The 17,405-nt window shown below is 42.1% G+C and overlaps 1 protein-coding gene across 5 annotated transcripts in view; it reads left to right on the top strand.

Annotated features, from left to right (window-relative positions):
• The window catches only part of KDM6A (lysine demethylase 6A), a 156,289-nt gene that overhangs the window by 65,531 nt on the left and 73,353 nt on the right, over positions 1-17,405 (top strand). For all 5 annotated transcript variants that reach the window (XM_079764909.1, XM_079764907.1, XM_079764910.1 and 2 more), the window contains exons 5-6: positions 9,548-9,606; positions 13,020-13,140. In XM_079764909.1, coding sequence (XP_079621035.1) covers positions 9,548-9,606; positions 13,020-13,140 — 180 coding nt within the window. The remainder of the gene's footprint in view (positions 1-9,547; positions 9,607-13,019; positions 13,141-17,405) is intronic.

The raw sequence follows: 17,405 nt of genomic DNA, 5'->3' as shown, positions 1-17,405 counted from the left end.
TTTAGTTTTTAATTTAAATTTGTGAGCAATTTGGGATGTATAGTGTGAGGAATTATCCCAACGCAGTATATTGTTTTAAAAAAAATCTATCTTTTCCTCCACTAATTTGAGATGTTGCCTTAATTGTATACTAAATTTTCATATGCAGTTTTGTATCTGGATTTTCTGGTCTATTTCCTTAGTCCCGTTCATTAACTAATATGCTACTTTACTTACAGAGGCCTTACATGTTTTACTATGTGGTAGTGCCAGGGCACCATTTCCCTATTATTTATTTATTTATTTTTTAGAGTTTCTCTGGCTGGCCCTTTAAGGCTTGTTTTTCCAAATATACTCTATAATTAACTTTAGCCCACAAAAATATCTGGATTTTCTTTCCTCTGTTTTTTTTTTTTGAGGTATAATTTACAGTAGTTTAAGTGTACAAATTTACTGCATTTCGGCAAATGTATGGGGTTGTGTAACCATTACCACAGTTAAGATATAGAACATTTCCATCACTCAGTGTTCCCTTGTGCCCCCTGTACAGTTGATTCTCACTTTTGACCCCTGATCTCAGGCAACCAGTTAGTTATCTGCTTTCTCTCTCTCTAATTTTGGCTTTTCCTAAATGTCACCCAACTTGATTCAAACGGCATGTATTCTTTTGCTTTGGATATTTTTCATTCATCTTGCCATTTTTTGAGATTCATTCATATAATATATATTGTGTTCCTTTTATTGTTAAGTAGTATTTCATACAATACTGATACCACAATTTTTCCTTTTATCAGTTGATAGATATTTGGGTTGTGTCCACTTTTTGGTCAAATATGAATGAAGTAATGTGAACATTCTTTGTCTTTGTAAGGTCATAGGTTTTCGTTTGTTTGTTTTTTGTATATACACCTAGGATTTGGAAATCCTGGGTCATAGTGTCCTCTGCATCCCTACCTGTTGCCAGTTGAAGTGAGCTTCTTGGGATGTCACGAGAAAAGGAATTTTCTGAGACTGGCATGGGAGAACGAGTGGCATTTATGTGCGTGGAATTACATTCCTGAGTTTCCAAGGTCCCATCTCCCTGCGTCCCACCAAGGAACATGCCCCGCGTTGTCTTCAGCAGGGCTGGGATGAAAGCCGATGCCCAGTTTTCACTCCAATTTGCACAGTCCAGTCCAGCACCAGGCTAGCTTGGCTTGTGTTCCCAGCTGCAGTCCCTGGCGTGCGGGGTCTGCATGCTCCACATGGCTGTGGAGGGAACACTGGGAAGCAGGAGCAAAGCCAGAGGAACAAGAGAGAATCCCTTTGTCTGGGAATTACGTATTTTCAAATTTCACGAGCCAGTTATCTTTGTTTTTGGTTAGACTGACAGGCAAGTGCCTTCCCTGCATCATGCTGACTCCCTGCTCAGCGGCCATCCTCTCCTCTGTGCAGTCCTTTCCCTCAGTGATCTGCAGGGAGTGGCTGGTGGTTCCCTGGGGTGTGTGCAGTCGCAGCTTCCTGGTGAAGCTGCCCAGAGGGCCATGCTTCTAATGTCTGGCCTTCCTTTGCTTCTTTCCTGTTATTAAATTAATAGCTACCTAATTACAGCGGTCACAATATTGCAGTTGTAGGTTTAAATGCCAAACTGTTTTCCAAAGTGACTGCAGTGTTTTAGATTTCAATTAGCAATGAATGAGATTTCCAGTTGTTCTTCATCTCTACTAGCACTTGGTATTGTCAGTTTTTTTAACTTTAGCCATTCTGGTAATTAAGTAGTGGTTTTTCATTTTCTTTTTATTTGCATTTCCCTGATGATAGTGATGTTGAGCATCTTGTATATGCTATTGGCCTTTTGTATTCCTTCTTTTCTTAACTACCTATTCATGTCTTTTGCTCATTTTTAACTTCTTTTTTTGTCCCATTAATTGAGTTGAATAGGCTCTTTACATACTCTGGATAAAAGCTCTTTACCAGGTATATGTTTTGGAAATTTCTCCCAGGCTGTGGCTTGCCTTTCTGTTTTCTTAATTGTACCTTTTGAGGAATGACTGTTATATAATTTTGATGAAGTTCATTTAATCAATTTTTTTCTTTCATAGCCTCTGATTTTGTGTTCTGTTAAGAAATCTTTGCCTATCCCAAGATTATAAAGTTTCTTCAGCTTTCTTTCCTAGAATTTCTATAGTCACAATGATTATGTTTGGGATTCTGATACACTTCAAGTTGTCAAGTTGTTCATGATGCGAGATAATCATCAGTGTGTGGGCTCCCTCTGCATCCCCCTCGGTCAAATTGATAACCCCGTTCCATCATCATCTGTTGGAAAGACAATCCTTTCAAAATTGAATTACCATTTGCTCTTTGATAAAAATCAATTGGCCATTTAATTTTGTGTGCATTTCTAGATCATTTGTTATGTTCCAGTTATCTGTGTCTGTTTTTACGCCACTATCACCCTGTTTTGCTGCTGTAGTCTTGAAATCAAGCATTGTAAGTTCTCTGTGGTCTTTTTTAAATTGTGTGGTTTTTGTTTGTTTGTTTTGCCTTCCACATAAAGTTTAAATTTATCCTGCTAGGGTTTTGATTGGCACCACATTATTTGCATAAAACAATATGGGAAGAATTTCTACTTTCTTTTTAAAATTAAATCTTTATTGTTGAAAGTATTACATTATTTCAATAATAATGCATTTACTAATCCAGGAGCATGGTATATCTCACCATTTATTTAGGTCTTTAATTTCCTTCAGCAATGTTTGATAGTTTTCATTACACGTTTTAAAGTTTATTTCTATTATTTTACTTTTTTGATGTTGTGATTGGAGGCATTGTAAAAGTTTATTTTCATTGTTTGTTGCTATTATACTGGAGCACAGTAGATGATTGTACACTTACTTAGCAGCCTTCTATTTTGATAAGCTAATTACTAGTTCTAGTAGCTTTGCTCTAGATTTCTTTGGATTTTCTATGTACTTCATCATGCTGTCTGCAGTTAAAGGCAATTTTAATTTTTCTTTTCTGATCTGTAGATACACTTTAATTTTTTTTGTTGCCTTGTTGGATTAACAAGGAACTTTGGTACAGTGTTGAATATAAGGGAATATCCTTTTGTTGTTCCTTATCTTTGGAGGAAAACATTCAGTTTTCCCCGTGGAATATGATATTAGCTGTAAGGTTTTTGCAGATTTATATTGAAGAAGTTCCCTTCTGTTACTAGTTTTACTTGGAGGTTCTTCCCCACACCCCATTTATAATGAATATATAATGAATTTGTCGAATTTTATTAATCTTCATCTACTGAGATCCTATGGATTTTTAAGAATGTGTTAATATGCTTAATTACATTGCTTGGTTCTTCAGACTTTTTTTTATGAACCCCTTTTAGTCACATGTGTTATGTTGCTGGCTTCAGTGTAGTAATATTTTGTTAAAGGATTTTTGCACTTTTGTTCATAAGTGATGCTACTTTGTAATTTTCTTCGTGTGACATAATTTTTGCATCAGGATAGTTTTGGCCTCATAAAATGAGTTGGGAATTGCTCTTTTCTCTATCGTATGTGTAGGATTGATATTATTTCTTCCTTGAAAGTTATGCAGAATTTACTAGTAAAGTCATCTATCTTTTTTTTGTGTGGAGAGCGAGCTATTTAGTGTTTATTTTTATTTACCTTTACTAGTAGCCCATCGTGCAATATCGCGCGCAGCAGGCCGCCTGCGGCTTCTGCGGCGCCAGGAGGGACCCAGGCCAGTTCCACAGGAGGCAGGAGGGAGCTGCACTGCTTCCACGGGAGGCGGGCCGCTGTCTCCTCTCCAGGCCTGTGCTCGGCTGCGGAGGCTGCGGGCCGGCCCCCGTCCCCCAGAGGCCCCGGCTGCTCCGCGCCTGCTGCCCAGAGGCCCTCCGTGGCTGGGCAATGAAGCAAGCATTCCCCCAGGCCGCTCACGCTGCCCACTCTCAGTGGATGCGCGCCCCCCCCCCCCCCCAGGACTGGGGAACTCCGGTGGGGCTGAGGGCACTGGGCGCCGCCATCTTGTGGCTATGGGTGCCATCATCTTTGTAATGGAGGGGCAGTTAATTTGCATATTGCCCTTTTATTAGATAGCATTGTTGAAAATATTACAGGTGTGTCTCTCTCCCCCCCCCCCCCCCATTGACCTCCTCCACATGACTCCTGACCCCTCCCCAGGCCTTCACCACACTATTGTCTGTGTCCATGGGTTATGCACATCTACACTAATAAAAGAAAAACATGCAAATTGACCATCACTTCACCACACCCACCAGCCAATGAGGAGCGAGTATGCAAATTAACCCAACAAATATGGCGGTGGCCACGGAGCTGAAGCAAGCAGGAGGCTTGGGTTGCTCCCGTCGATGGAGGAAGCCAAGCTTCCCGCCTATCCTGGCCATTCCTGGCCTTCACTCAAGGCTACAAAGTTTCAATTATAGAATATAAATAAATCCCAGATACCTGCTTCCTGCTGGCCCTGGCCTCCGCTCAAGGAAGCGCTAAAGAAAAGAAAAAAGTAGAAAAAGGAGGGGCTGGGAGCTTGGGTCGCTGGGGGTTGTGGCTAGCCTGAAACAGCCCTCAGCCCCTCACCCAGGCTGGCCAGGCACCCCAGCGGGATCCCCCACCCTGAAGAGGCTGTGGCCAGCCTGCAAACAGCCATCAGCCCCTCACCCAGGCTGGCCAGGCACCCCAGCGGGGACCCTCACCTGAAAACAGCCCTGAGCCCCTCACCCAGGCTGGCCACACCCCAATGAGGTGAGCGTCCCCGCTGGGGGGCTTGGCCAGCCTGCAAATAGCCATCAGCCCCTCACCCAAGCTGACCATACCCCCATGGCCCAATCCCTGTAAACGGGCAGTCAAACATCCCTCGAGGGGTCCCAGATTGGAGAAGGTGCAGGCTGGGCTGAGGGACCCCCCTCCCCCCTCCACCGTGCACGAATTTTGTGCACCAGGCCTCTAGTATGCATATAAATTCTTTGGTTAATCCTTCACCTCTTCCCTCTGAGATTTCACAGTCAGTTGCTTCATTGTCAGTTTATTTTGTTTATTAGATTCAACATAAAAGTGAGATCATGTGGTTGGTTGTAGCTGGGAATATATTGTTATGCACTTAATTTCATAATCCTTTGTCATTAGATTGTAAATTCATTGGTGATAGGGATCTTTGCCTATTTTGTTCACTGTTGTCTTCCCAGTGCTGATAACTCTGCTATGGCTCATTATGGGGCTCAATAAAGGTTTGAATTAAGTTGTTAACTGTTAATGGAAAAATGAAACTTAACTCCTTGCCACAATGTATAAGCTTCAGGTTAGTAGGGACCATGCCTCATACTAATTTTGTGTCACTTAGGGAACTGAGCTTAATAACTGAGCTTAAATGCTGTGATATAAAGTGATTCACTTTACTAAACTTTCGGGTATCTGCAATGTCAGGGGTGGGGAACCATTTTTCTGCCAAGGGCCATTTGGATATTTATAACATCATTTGCTTAATATAATTCATTTAATATAAATTTATGTTGCTATGAAAAAAGCTCCTCGGTTTATTAAATTTTAAGTCCCGCCCATGGTTTCCTTGGCAGGGCCAGACCAAATGTTTTCCTGGGCCTTATGGCATGGGGGTGGACATTCCCCACTGATAACAGGGGATACACAGATGCTTAGCACTCTTGCCTTTGTGGTATTTTTGTCTTAGGTTATTTTGTCAAATAACAAAAATATAGTAGTTAAGAGTAAGCTCTGGAGGCAGACCTAGATTCAGTTCCTATGTCTGCTACTTAGTACCTATTTCTTTGAGCAAGTTGCTTAATCTTTCAGGTCCTTTTCTTCACTCTACAAATGAGGCCTTCTACCACCTTAAAGGGTCGTTAGAACTTTCTAAAAGAAATATTAGCATTTTGCATAAAATTAAATGCTTACTATTATATAATAATCTTCTATATCTATATATATAAAAACCTAAGCAACCGGCGGACTGGCTGACCGGCCAGTAGCTATGATGCACAATGACTACCATGAGGCAGACACTCGGCACACAGGCATGGAAACATGGAACATACTGATCAATCTCAGAGGGAATGGGGTGGTGGGGGGGGTGGGAAGATATTAACCCAATATCTTTTTTTTTTTTTAATATATTTTATTAATTTTTTTACAGAGAGGAAGAGAGAGGGATAGAGAGTTAGAAACATCGATGAGAGAGAAACATCGATCAGCTGCCTCCTGCACACCCCCCTCTGGGGATGTGCCCACAACCAAGGCACATGCCCTTGACCGGAATCGAACCAGGGACCCTCGAGTCCGCATGCCGACGCTCTATCCACTGAGCCAACCCGGTTTCAGCTAACCCAAGATCTTATATGCATACTAGAGGTCCGTGCACTGGTGGGGTCCCTTGGCCTGGCCTGCAGGGATTGGGCCAAAACCGGCAGTCCGACATCCCATGAGGGGTCCCAGATTGCGAGAGGGCACAGGACAGGCCGAGGGACCCCACCAGCACCGGGCCTCTAATATCTACACTAATAAAAGGGTAACATGCTAATTGACTGTACCTTGGCGACGTCCACCAGCCAATCAGAAGTGACTATGCAAATTAACCCAACAAAGATGGTAGGTTAATTTGCATACACAGGCGCTGAGTGGCCAGGGGCGTTCTGCACCACCCCAGCCACTCCGGGCCTCTGGGCAGCGTGGGAAGGCACAAAGGTGGCTCCAGGCCGGAGCGAAAAGGCGGCTACAGCCATAGCGAAGGCTGTGCCGGCAGCCAGGGGAAGTTTCTTGCACGAATCTTCGTGCATTGGGCCTCTAGTATATATATAAAAGCCTAATATGCACAGTGTCCCCTTGGGAGTTGGACTGGGAGACCGGGAGTTTGATTGCTTGCTTTGACATGTGCTGACCACCAGGGGGCGCGTGGAGCAAAGGACGGCCCTGGCTAGCAGCCGGGGAAGGGAGGCCCCAGCCAGCAGCTAGAAGGCACCGATCAGCCCTGATCGCCAGCCAGACCTAGGGACCCTACCCGTGTATGAATTTCATGCACCAGGCCTCTATGTTATATGATAGAGACGTTATGCTAAGGCCAAAGTTAAAGGTTGGAAGGGTTACCTCTAGTGAAGTAGTTGAAGTAGCAGAGATTCATCGGAAAGATGGCTTTCAAAATGTATCTTGAATAACTGATAGAATTTATACAGTGACGTGGATGTGGTTAAGATTTCCTAGAGGGGAAAGGATGAACTATCAACAAAGTGAGGCAGTTGGGAGAATTCAGGGCGTGTCCTGAAAGCAGAAATGCCCCTTAATAAACTCATATTTCCACCATACCCCACATCACCTTCCCTGGGCAATTACCTAAATTGGTGAAACATGTTATCTATTTTTATTCATATGCTCCCTTCCCCTCCATCATCTCCACCTAAGAAGACAATTGTCTTTCAAATTAGACTTTCTGGGGAGAACATTTGATGACTTAACTACTTATTGAGTTAACTAATCCTGCATTCTGAATATCCCTGTTCTCTCCACCCCCACGCTCTACACATACTAGGTGCATACTTCTTGAGGGCCAGAGAAGTATATTTTAATCAGTTTGGCCTGTGCAACCTTTTAGTGTTGTCCCTGACACCTAGTAAATCCTCATTTTATTTCAGGGCATGGGGTGGTAAATAAATGGTACTGATTAAAACCATTTCCGACTAAATTAAAAATTTTTTGAAATATGAACTTTTGAAATAGATGTCTGAAACTTTGCAAATACCAGCATTTGTGAATACTCCTATAGCATGTAATTTTCTCACTTGGAAAGTTGGGGTTAATGAGGAATGAATGAAATTAAATTTTCATACTTAGTACATTTTAAGATGTACTTAAACATTTTTCAGTGTTTCCAAAATGGTACTTAGAATTCAAAGGAAATGCACAATATAACTCCAGAACAAATTTTAGTATTAAAAAATAGTTGCATACCAAAAACTCAGCCATGAGTTTACACTTTGGGGTTTAGACATCACATTCTTTTTTTCCAAACAATAACTGGCAGCCGTTGGGATCCATACTCTAGGTCCCTCACACCTAGGACAAGATGACTCTGAGGAATGTTCCACACTGTCTCCTAGAGATTCCCAGCAAGATCAAATGTCAGTTGCTCACAGCTGCATAACCAGCCATACTGCACCCTTTATTGGTTTCCTTCCCTTCCCTACTTCAGTTCTCCACTTTTTATTTTTTATTTTATTTTAATTTTAATTTTATTTTTTAAAATATATTTTATTGATCTTTTACAGAGAGGAAGGGAGAGGGATAGAGAGCCAGAAACATCGATGAGAGAGAAACACCGACCAGCTGCCTCCTGCACACCCCCCATCGGGGATGTACCCGCAACCAATGTACATGCCCTTGACCGGAATCGAACCTGGGACCCTTCAGTCCTCAGACCGACGCTCTATCCCCTGAGCCAAACCGGTTTCGGCAGTTCTCCACTTTTTAACTGGTGCTTCCTAGGATAACTATAAATAGATTACTTGCACTAAAACCTTTTGCTTCTGGAGAAATGCAACCCCAGACAGTTTGGCAAGACACATGTTAGTAAGAGTTTAAAATTTTCAAGTTTTAGAATATAGGTTTGGAGAAATTTGTTCACAGAGATGAGTATGAAAGGTTTACTTTCTTAAAAATGTATTTTATTGATTTTTTACAGAGAGGAAGGGACAGGGATAGAGAGTTAGAAACATAGATGAGAGAGAAACATCCATCAGCTGCCTCCTGCACACCCCCCACTGGGGATGTGCCGACGACCAAGGTACATGCCCTTGGCCGGAATCGAACCTGGGACCCTTCAGTCCAAAGGCTGATGGTCTATCTACTGAGCCAAACCGGTTAGGGATACTTTTTTTTTTAATAGGGAAGATTTACTAAAACAAATTTGCTTTTTTATTGATAAAACACAAGGTAGGTACTAAAAAAGGGAATAGGTAGCTAGTTTCTGTTTGGAGGCCAGAGGTCAAAATGAGTCTGGATAAGTGTCTCTCTGTTTTATACTGAAAATAGGCATCACTGATGTTTAAAACCCCAAATATAAATGACTAGGTATCATTTTAGCGTGCGATTTATTTTTAATAAAATTTTTTCTAGGTTTATATTGTACATTTCCTTTCAATTTGAACTATCTTCTTGACAACACTGAACATAAAATTAAATCCAGTTCAAGAAACAGAAAGAACTAGAGAAAAAATACAGATGCAAGCAAGAGATAATAGGATAGCGTAGTCCAAGCATTTTCTTATTCCTGAATAATAGGTTTTTATTGTAGTCTTGCCCATAGAATTCTGCTGACAAATTTTTTTATTTATTTCAGGGCAGGTTTGATTAAAAAGAAACCAGAGAATCTCATCAAATTGATTGAATTCCATGCCTTTGCTGACTCATCTGATTTCAGTGCTTTAAAAATGTTTCTCAAATATATTGTAATGCAGGATAGAGTTTTCATAACTTAAAACATCCTGGATACCATGATTTATGTTAATAATGTCATATGCATTACACGTAAGTGCTTTTCCTAAAACTCTTTTCCCCTTTCTTTACAGAATGCTGCCTTTTTATATGGTCTTGGTTTGGTCTACTTCCATTACAATGCATTTCAATGGTAAGTTATTTCTAGTGAATGACTTGTTTTTGTTTTTGGTGTGTTTTGTTTACAGTGTGGGTAAAAAGTAGGTTTATAGTTGTGAGTACGTGAAACGGAATTTATTCTTGCATTATTATTTATTACTGTATTATTTTTCATATGAACAACTGTAAATCTACTTTTGCCCCACCCCATATTGTGTGTGAAATAAAGACAACATATTTTAATGTCCATATGCCTACATTTTTCAATAATCTCTTGAAATTATTAGATGTTCCTTCAGAGATACTGAACCACTTCACATATAAGAGTTGTATGTGTCCCTGAAAGAATCTGGCATGAGATTATAATTAAAGAAGGCTTAGATTAGAACGCTGTTGGAATTTCTCAGGTCTTCATTATGGACCAGTGGTCCCCAGGTTATTTGAACTGGGGAATGACTTGCACGCTGATATAAAGATCTATGGATAACTTATCTATATGACCAGTACTTTTACCTTTTCAGACTTTTAGACAAGATTGACTACTCCCTCCCCTTCCTCTCCCCAACCCACACGCAATAGGAGGGAAAAAAGTATCACAGTGTCTGGAGTGATGATAAGAAGATTGGCTAGAGAGCGCAAAAGAGCCAGGAGGTAGTAATACATTAGCAAATGCCAATGCCAATAACCCAGTGTATGATACTTCTAATTTAGCCTTACATTTAAGGTCCTCTCTAGTTCAACCTCAAATGATCCTTTTAGCCTCACTGCTCCCTTAGCTAAATATGTTCTTTATGTCAGTCACACTGTATTATTAACATTTCCCTGAAAACATCTTGAGCATTTTTTACCTATGTAACCTTGTTCGTGCCATCTACTCTGTTTGGTCTGGCTTCTGGTTCCATCTCTACCTTTAAAAATCTTACCTGTCTCTTTGATTACTTCATCAAATCTATCTGTGTCATTTAAAGGAACCTCTAAATTTCCTAATAAATATGCATGGAACTATATATCTGTTATATACATATAAAATATTATTACTGATTCAGAGATAGAATACTATCCCTTTTAGATATTCCTGAGGGAACTCTCTGGACCCAGCTTTATTAGCCTCAGAGAACTTAAGAGTTTTGTTGTCTCCTCCCAAATGTACCGAAACTGTGCTACAGCCATTTAGTTAATATCATTTTTGATATAGTGTTAAAGGAGACTTTTTAAATGACTTTCTTGAAATCTTATTAAAAGTGACCACTGTTTTAAAATATATTTAGCACATCCATGTTTTCCATAGGCAGTGCTATTGAGGTTTTAGCTTTCTATAATTTCTTTTTTTAAATTGTTAGCAAAGGCACACATTAAATGCAAAAAAAAATTTAAGCTGAAAAACTATAGAAACAATGCCAATGATACTCATGCACAGCAATATGAACTTTTCTGTTTCAGTAGAGAATATGCTCTAATATTTGAAAACTATAAACCTTTCTACACGTATCAAAAGTATTTTATAGTTTTCCTTAGCTATTTCTCATGTTCTAAAATTCTCTGTCCATCAGAATTTGTATGCTTTGGTGTTTTCGTTTAGCTTGTGCTATAGAGATCATGTTCTGGCTGCATACAGTTTGGTGAGGTGAATGTGGTAAAATGATGACAAAATTTAAAATGTAGTCTGAGTGTTACCTATTTTCTCCATGTAATCCACCCTCCTCCTCCCCAACACACACACACACACACACACACACACACCACACACTTCCCCCCACTTCTCTATTCCTTTGTTCCCCTCAGGTGGGAAAAAATGAAGAAGCACACAGGAGATAAAACATTAGTAAAAGTTTAGAAAATAAAATGGAAGTGAACTTAGATACATTTTGCTAGATGAGGGGAACTGGTTTAGTAAAGAGACTATGGAGTGTTCCTCCCCTCCCAACACACACAATTTAATCTGCCAACTATGAAAGTGATGGCATCAGCGAACACTTATTAAAACTTAAACATTTTACTGTATTGTTTAGAACATTAAAAATAGGAATGCACAACTGAAGGAATAGACTGCTTGAAAAAACTGGAGCTGGCCAACCTCCTGCGGTACTGCCCCCACCCTGGTGGGCCAACCTCCCGCGGCCCCGATCGGGCCGATTGCTGGCAAGGCTGAGGTATCCCACCCGTGTATGAATTCGTGCACCAGGCCTCTAGTTTTAATATAAAATATTATTTGAATAATTGAGAATAAATTTAACTGATCTTCCTTTTCATCTTTTATATTAAACTAAAGGCCCGGTGCACAACATTCATGCACTTTGTGGGGGTGTGGGGGTGTGGTGGTTCCTCAGCCCAGCCTGCGCCCTTTAGAAGTCCAGGAGCCCTTGGGGGATGTCCGACTGATGGCTTCAGACATCCTTAGCACTGCTGTGGAGGCGAGAGAGGCTTCCTCCACCGCTGCTGCACTCGCCAGCAGTCAGCCTGGCTTGTGGCTGAGTGGCCCTCACCCTGTGGGAGCACACTGACCACCAGGGGGCAGCTCCTGCATTGAGCATCTTCCCCCTGGTGGTCAGTGCGCGTCATAGCGACCAGTTGTTCCTCCGATCGATTTGCATATTGCGCTTTTATTATATAGGACTAGAGGCCCGGTGCACGAAATTCGTGCACGGGGGGTTGTGTGTCCCTCAGCCCAGCCTGTAGCCTCTCCAATCTGGGACCCCTAGAGGGATGTCCGACTGCCTGTTGAGGCCTGCACCTAAATGGGCAGTCGGACATCCCTCTCACAATCCAGGACTGCTGGCTCCCAACTGCTTGCCTGCCTGCCTGCCTTCCTGATTGCCCCTAACCGCTTCTGCCTGCCAGCCTGATCACCCTCTAACCACTCCCCTGCCAGCCTGATTGATGCCTAACTGCTCCCCTGCTAGCCTTTTTGCCCCTAACTGCCCTCCCCTGCAAGCCTGGTCACCCCTAACTGCCCTCCCCTGCAGGTCTGGTCCCCCCCAACTGCTCTCCCCTGCAGTCCTGGGTCCGCCCCCCAACTGCCCTTCCCTGCAGGCTCGGTTGCCCCCAATTTCACTCCTCTGCCGGCCTGGTCACCCCTAACTGCCCTCCTCTGCAGGCTTGATCGCCCCCAACTGCCCTCCCCTGCTGGCCATCTGGTGGCGGCCATCTTGTATCCACATGGGGGCAGTCGTCTTTGACCACATGGGGGCAGCTATCTTGTGTGTTGGAGTGGTCAATTTGCATATTACTCTTTTATTAGATAGGATTAGATTCTGTACATTCAATTATATGAAAGACCCAGATGCCCCTTTCCAGTCTTTTTTAAAAAAACTATTCATTCACATCATTTTTATAAAACTGCATTTCCTTTTAACAATATTGTGTAAATCATATGTTTTACTGTGCTACCAAGCAAAAATTCATGCAAATGTTAAAAAGTTAAGCTATCTTATGTCTGTATTCTTTCAGGGCAATTAAAGCATTTCAGGAGGTGCTTTATGTTGATCCCAGCTTTTGTCGAGCCAAGGAAATTCATTTACGACTTGGGCTTATGTTCAAAGTGAACACAGACTATGAGTCTAGTTTAAAGGTAGGTTGTGGTTTTTCTCTAAGACACTATGTTTCATTTGGGGGAAGGGGGTTGTTAAATGTTAGAGCTTTGAGAAATGTTGGAATTTATATCAGCATCTCAAAAGAAAATTAGAAAATTTAAGTGAAAGAACTTTTTATCAGCTATGAACTGGAAGATACAAATGTTGGGTTTCAGGGCACAAAGTAGTATTATGCGAAGACATAGGTAATTAATTACACATCATTTAACTTTTTTGTGGGGGTTAAAGTTTTGAGGTTTGCTATCAGGTGAAGGTTTCAATTTCAGTTTGGACATTGGAAACACTTCTCTATAAGCAATTGTCCACCATAGAGGTCAAAAGCAGGTACCCAATGATGGTGTGACCGAATCATTGACCATTTATTTGTATTCGTTTCACCAGAAATCTTTCCACCTTTACCAGTAGGGCATATCTCATATCTAAAATATCTTTAAAAGTGTTCTCCAAAAGTCAGTTGTACTGCTGATGGATCTGTATAAACACTATTGGGAAAAGATAATACGTTGTTGGTTAAGTATTTCACTTTCTATGGAAATTTAATATTTGTCAAATTTTTCATTGAGCTTCTTGTGCTATCTGTGCCATCACTTTAGGTCTCCCTGGGATTTTCATGAATATAGTGCTTCCCTGCATGACAAAAGTATTGCTTTTTGAAAGAAATCGAAGTTCTAGAGAAAAGCTTAAGTTTTTGTGAATTTATGGCTATAATGGTTGCCATGTTCTAAATAGCTCTGATGCACACTTTCTTGATTCTGAAGGGAGGGAGATAGAGAATGACTGTATAGTAGGTTGTAATTTGAATTCACTAATACGGAACTACTGAATTTTTTTTTTAATTTTTAAAAATATATTTTATTGATTTTTAAATTTTTTACAGAGAGGAAGGGAGAGGGATAAAGAGTTAGAAACATCAATGAGAGAGAAACATCGATCAGTTACCTCCTGCACACCCCCTACTGGGGATGTGCCTGCAACCAAGGTACATGCCCTTGACTAGGAATTGAACCAGGGACCTTTCAGTCCGCAGGCCAACGCTCTATCCACTGAGCCAAACCAGTCAGGGCTGAAAGTTTTTTGTTTTTTTTAAACTGGATTTAAGAGTGCCTAATTCTTCTAGAGCAGTGATGGGCAACCTTTTGAGCTTGGTGTGTCAAACTTCGCCAAAAAACTGAGCACAACTCGGGTAGTGTGTCACTTTGAGGAAAAAACATTATTTTCGCAAATGTTTCATCCTCAGGAGCAGCAAATGTTTCATCCTCGGCATGCGGCCACCTCAGCGGCCGCGTGTCATCAGAAATGGCTACGCGTGTCATAGGTTCGCCATCACTGTTCTAGAGTTTTAAAGTAGACTGTAAATACAGTTTTTATCTTTCATGAGTTTATAAAGAACAATGCTGATGGTAAGAAAAAGAGACAACCGAAAACACTAAAACAAGTAGATTGTGATCTGCTTAGATCACATAGTTGTCAAAGGTAAGTGCAGTTTGAAGAATAGGCCCGAGAGTAAATGTAAGTAGTGTGAAGAATGAGGGATGCCTGGAAATTATCATTTTTTCCTCAAGCTTAGAGCAGCATTTCTCAGACTATATTATGGGATATGAATGGATTAAAAATGGGAAATAAAGTAAGTTCAAATGTGGCACCTTGCATATTTTACCCCCTCTTGGACATTCACAGTGTATATTCGATAACGAAGACTCTTAAAAAAATAAAATTATTTGAGTATTTTACAATGCTGTCACAACTCCTATTATGTGTGGAACAAGTATCTTGAGTAGTAGATTGGTAAATGTTGCTTAGGAAATATATTTGAGTGGAAAAAAGTAATCATATATGTCCCAAATTGTGTGAAATGTGAATATCTCTGAATATCGGTACTGTGGTATTTTTAATAATTCTGTGGGATGCAAAGATCTGTTTTCATGAAGGTGGCATTATTTAAAATCTGCTTTAATCAGGGGAAACAGGGTTGGACAGTGTTCCATGGCTAATTGAAAGTGTTCCTACTTATTCATATTCAACAGAAACTTTCCTACATACAACTTTTAACTATATTCAGAAATAGTTAAAAGCTAGCCAAACCTTCAAGTAATGGCGATTTTAGCAAAATTGCCGTAAGTGCAGTCTTCTTGTTTTGCCCCCTCCCCCCATTTATTTAAAATACTTGATTTATCATTATGTTTGTATCATTTATATGAACATAGAAAAAATTTTAGGAATCCTGGATACTTTTCTTCCCCATCCTGCAGTATCATTTGATTTTTATCTCATCTTGACATTGGCTTCCCCCTCCTCCCCCCATTTCTTTTTTTGACATTGGCTTTTTAAGGCGTCTCTCTCCAGTATTTCTTGTCTGTTTTCAGGAGAATTTTAGGCATCAACATTTTTAGTTGAGAAGGTGGTATTTTTCATATCCTATCTAATAAAAGAGTAATATGCAAATTAACCATCACTCTGCTACACCAACAAGCCCCGCCCACCAGCCAATCAGGAGTGAATACGCAAATAAACCAAACCAAGATGGCTGCAGCCACAGAGAGCAGGAGGGAGCCTTGGGTTTCCCCGGCAATGGAGGAAGCCAAGCTTTCCACCTAGCTTTCTGCCTGCCTTTGCCAGCCTATGCCTCCACTCAAGGCTACAATGTTTCAATGATAGAAGATACATAAATCCAAACAGAAATGGCAGCAGCCACGGAGCTGGAAAGAGCAGGAGGCTAGGGTTGCCCCCGGTGATGGAGGAAGCCAAGCTTCTGAAGCCCTGGCCAGCCCAGGCCTCCGCTTAAGGCTACAAAGTTTCAATTATAGAAGGTAAGTAAATTCCAACAGAAATGGCTGCCACCACAGGCAAGCAGAAGGCTTGGCTCCGCTCCAGGCCACAAAGTTTCAATTGTAGAAGATAAATAAACCCCAGATACCAGGGCCTCCGCTTGGGTCACTGGGGGGACGTGGCCGACCTGCAAACCACCACAGGCCCCTCGCCCAGGCCGCCCCACGCCCCAAGGGAACCCCCACCCTGATCCAGGACACCCTTCAGGGCAAACCAGCTGGCCCCCCTCAAGGACCAGGTCTCTATCCTATCTAATAAAAGAGTAATATGCAGATTGATCATCACTCCAACAAATAAGATGGCTGCCCCCAATGTGGACACAAGATGGCCACCACAAGATGGCCAGCAGGGGAGGGCAGTTGGGAGGGAGCAGGCCTGCAAGGGAGGGCAGTTTGTGGGCGATCAGGCCAGCAGGGGAGGGCAGTTGGAGGGGACCAGGCCTGCAAGGAGGGCAGTTGGGGGCGATCAAGCTGCAGGGGAGGGCAGTTAGGGGTGACCAAGCCGGCAGAGGGGGAAGTTGGGGGAGGACTGGGCCTGCAGGGAAGGGCAGTTGAGGGGGACCAGGTCCTGCAGGGGAGGGTAGTTTAGGGGTGACTAGGACTGCAGGGGAGGGCAGTTAGGGGCAAACAGGCTGGCAGGGGAGCAGTTAGGCATCAATCAGGCTGGCAGGGGAGTGGTTAGGGGGTGATCAGGCTGGCAGCGCAGAAGCGGTTAGGGGCAATCAGGAAGGCATGCAGGCAGGCGAGCATTTGGGAGCCAGCAGTCCTGGATTGTGAGAGGGATGTCCGACTGCCCGTTTAGGCCCAATCCCACTGGGGATCCTAAACGGGCAGTCGGACATCCCTCGAGGTGGTCCCATATTGGAGAGGGTACAGGCTTGGCTGAGGGACACCCCCACCCCCCCATGCACGAATTTCGTTCCACCGGGCCTCTGGTATTACTATAAAAAGCTTAGCTTGTAGTGTAGATGAAGGTAGGAATCAGAAGAAATGGCATGTCCCTCTCCCCTTAGTTTACTTTCAATTTTCCTAAAGACTAGCTACTACTTAGGCTTCATTATGAATAGATGTGGAACCTCTGATGACTTTCCTACTACTACAGTATATTGAAACTGTTTTTAGTACCAAGTATTGGTATTAGATGCTTTGGGCTGCAACCTCAGAAACTCAAACTCAAGCTGGTTAAAATAACAAAAAGTAGTTCCTCTAATGTGAAGTCCATCCTTCAGAATTGGTTGATAGAACTGATACAAGGTTTTATCAAGAATTCATTTTCTTCTATGTTGGCTTATTCTTAAGGCTACATGCCAGGCATAACAAAAGGGAGATTATTCCTTTTTCAATGTTTCATATAGGAAGATATTGTCCAGTAGCGGCATCGGTGCTTAGTGTAGTACTGGCATGTAATAAGTGCTCAA

The sequence above is a fragment of the Cnephaeus nilssonii genome (genome assembly GCF_951640355.1).
Source record: "Cnephaeus nilssonii genome assembly, chromosome: X".
Lineage (NCBI taxonomy): Eukaryota > Metazoa > Chordata > Mammalia > Chiroptera > Vespertilionidae > Cnephaeus > Cnephaeus nilssonii.
Note: the sequence above shows the minus strand (reverse complement) of the source record. Positions and strands in the feature narration are given on the sequence as shown.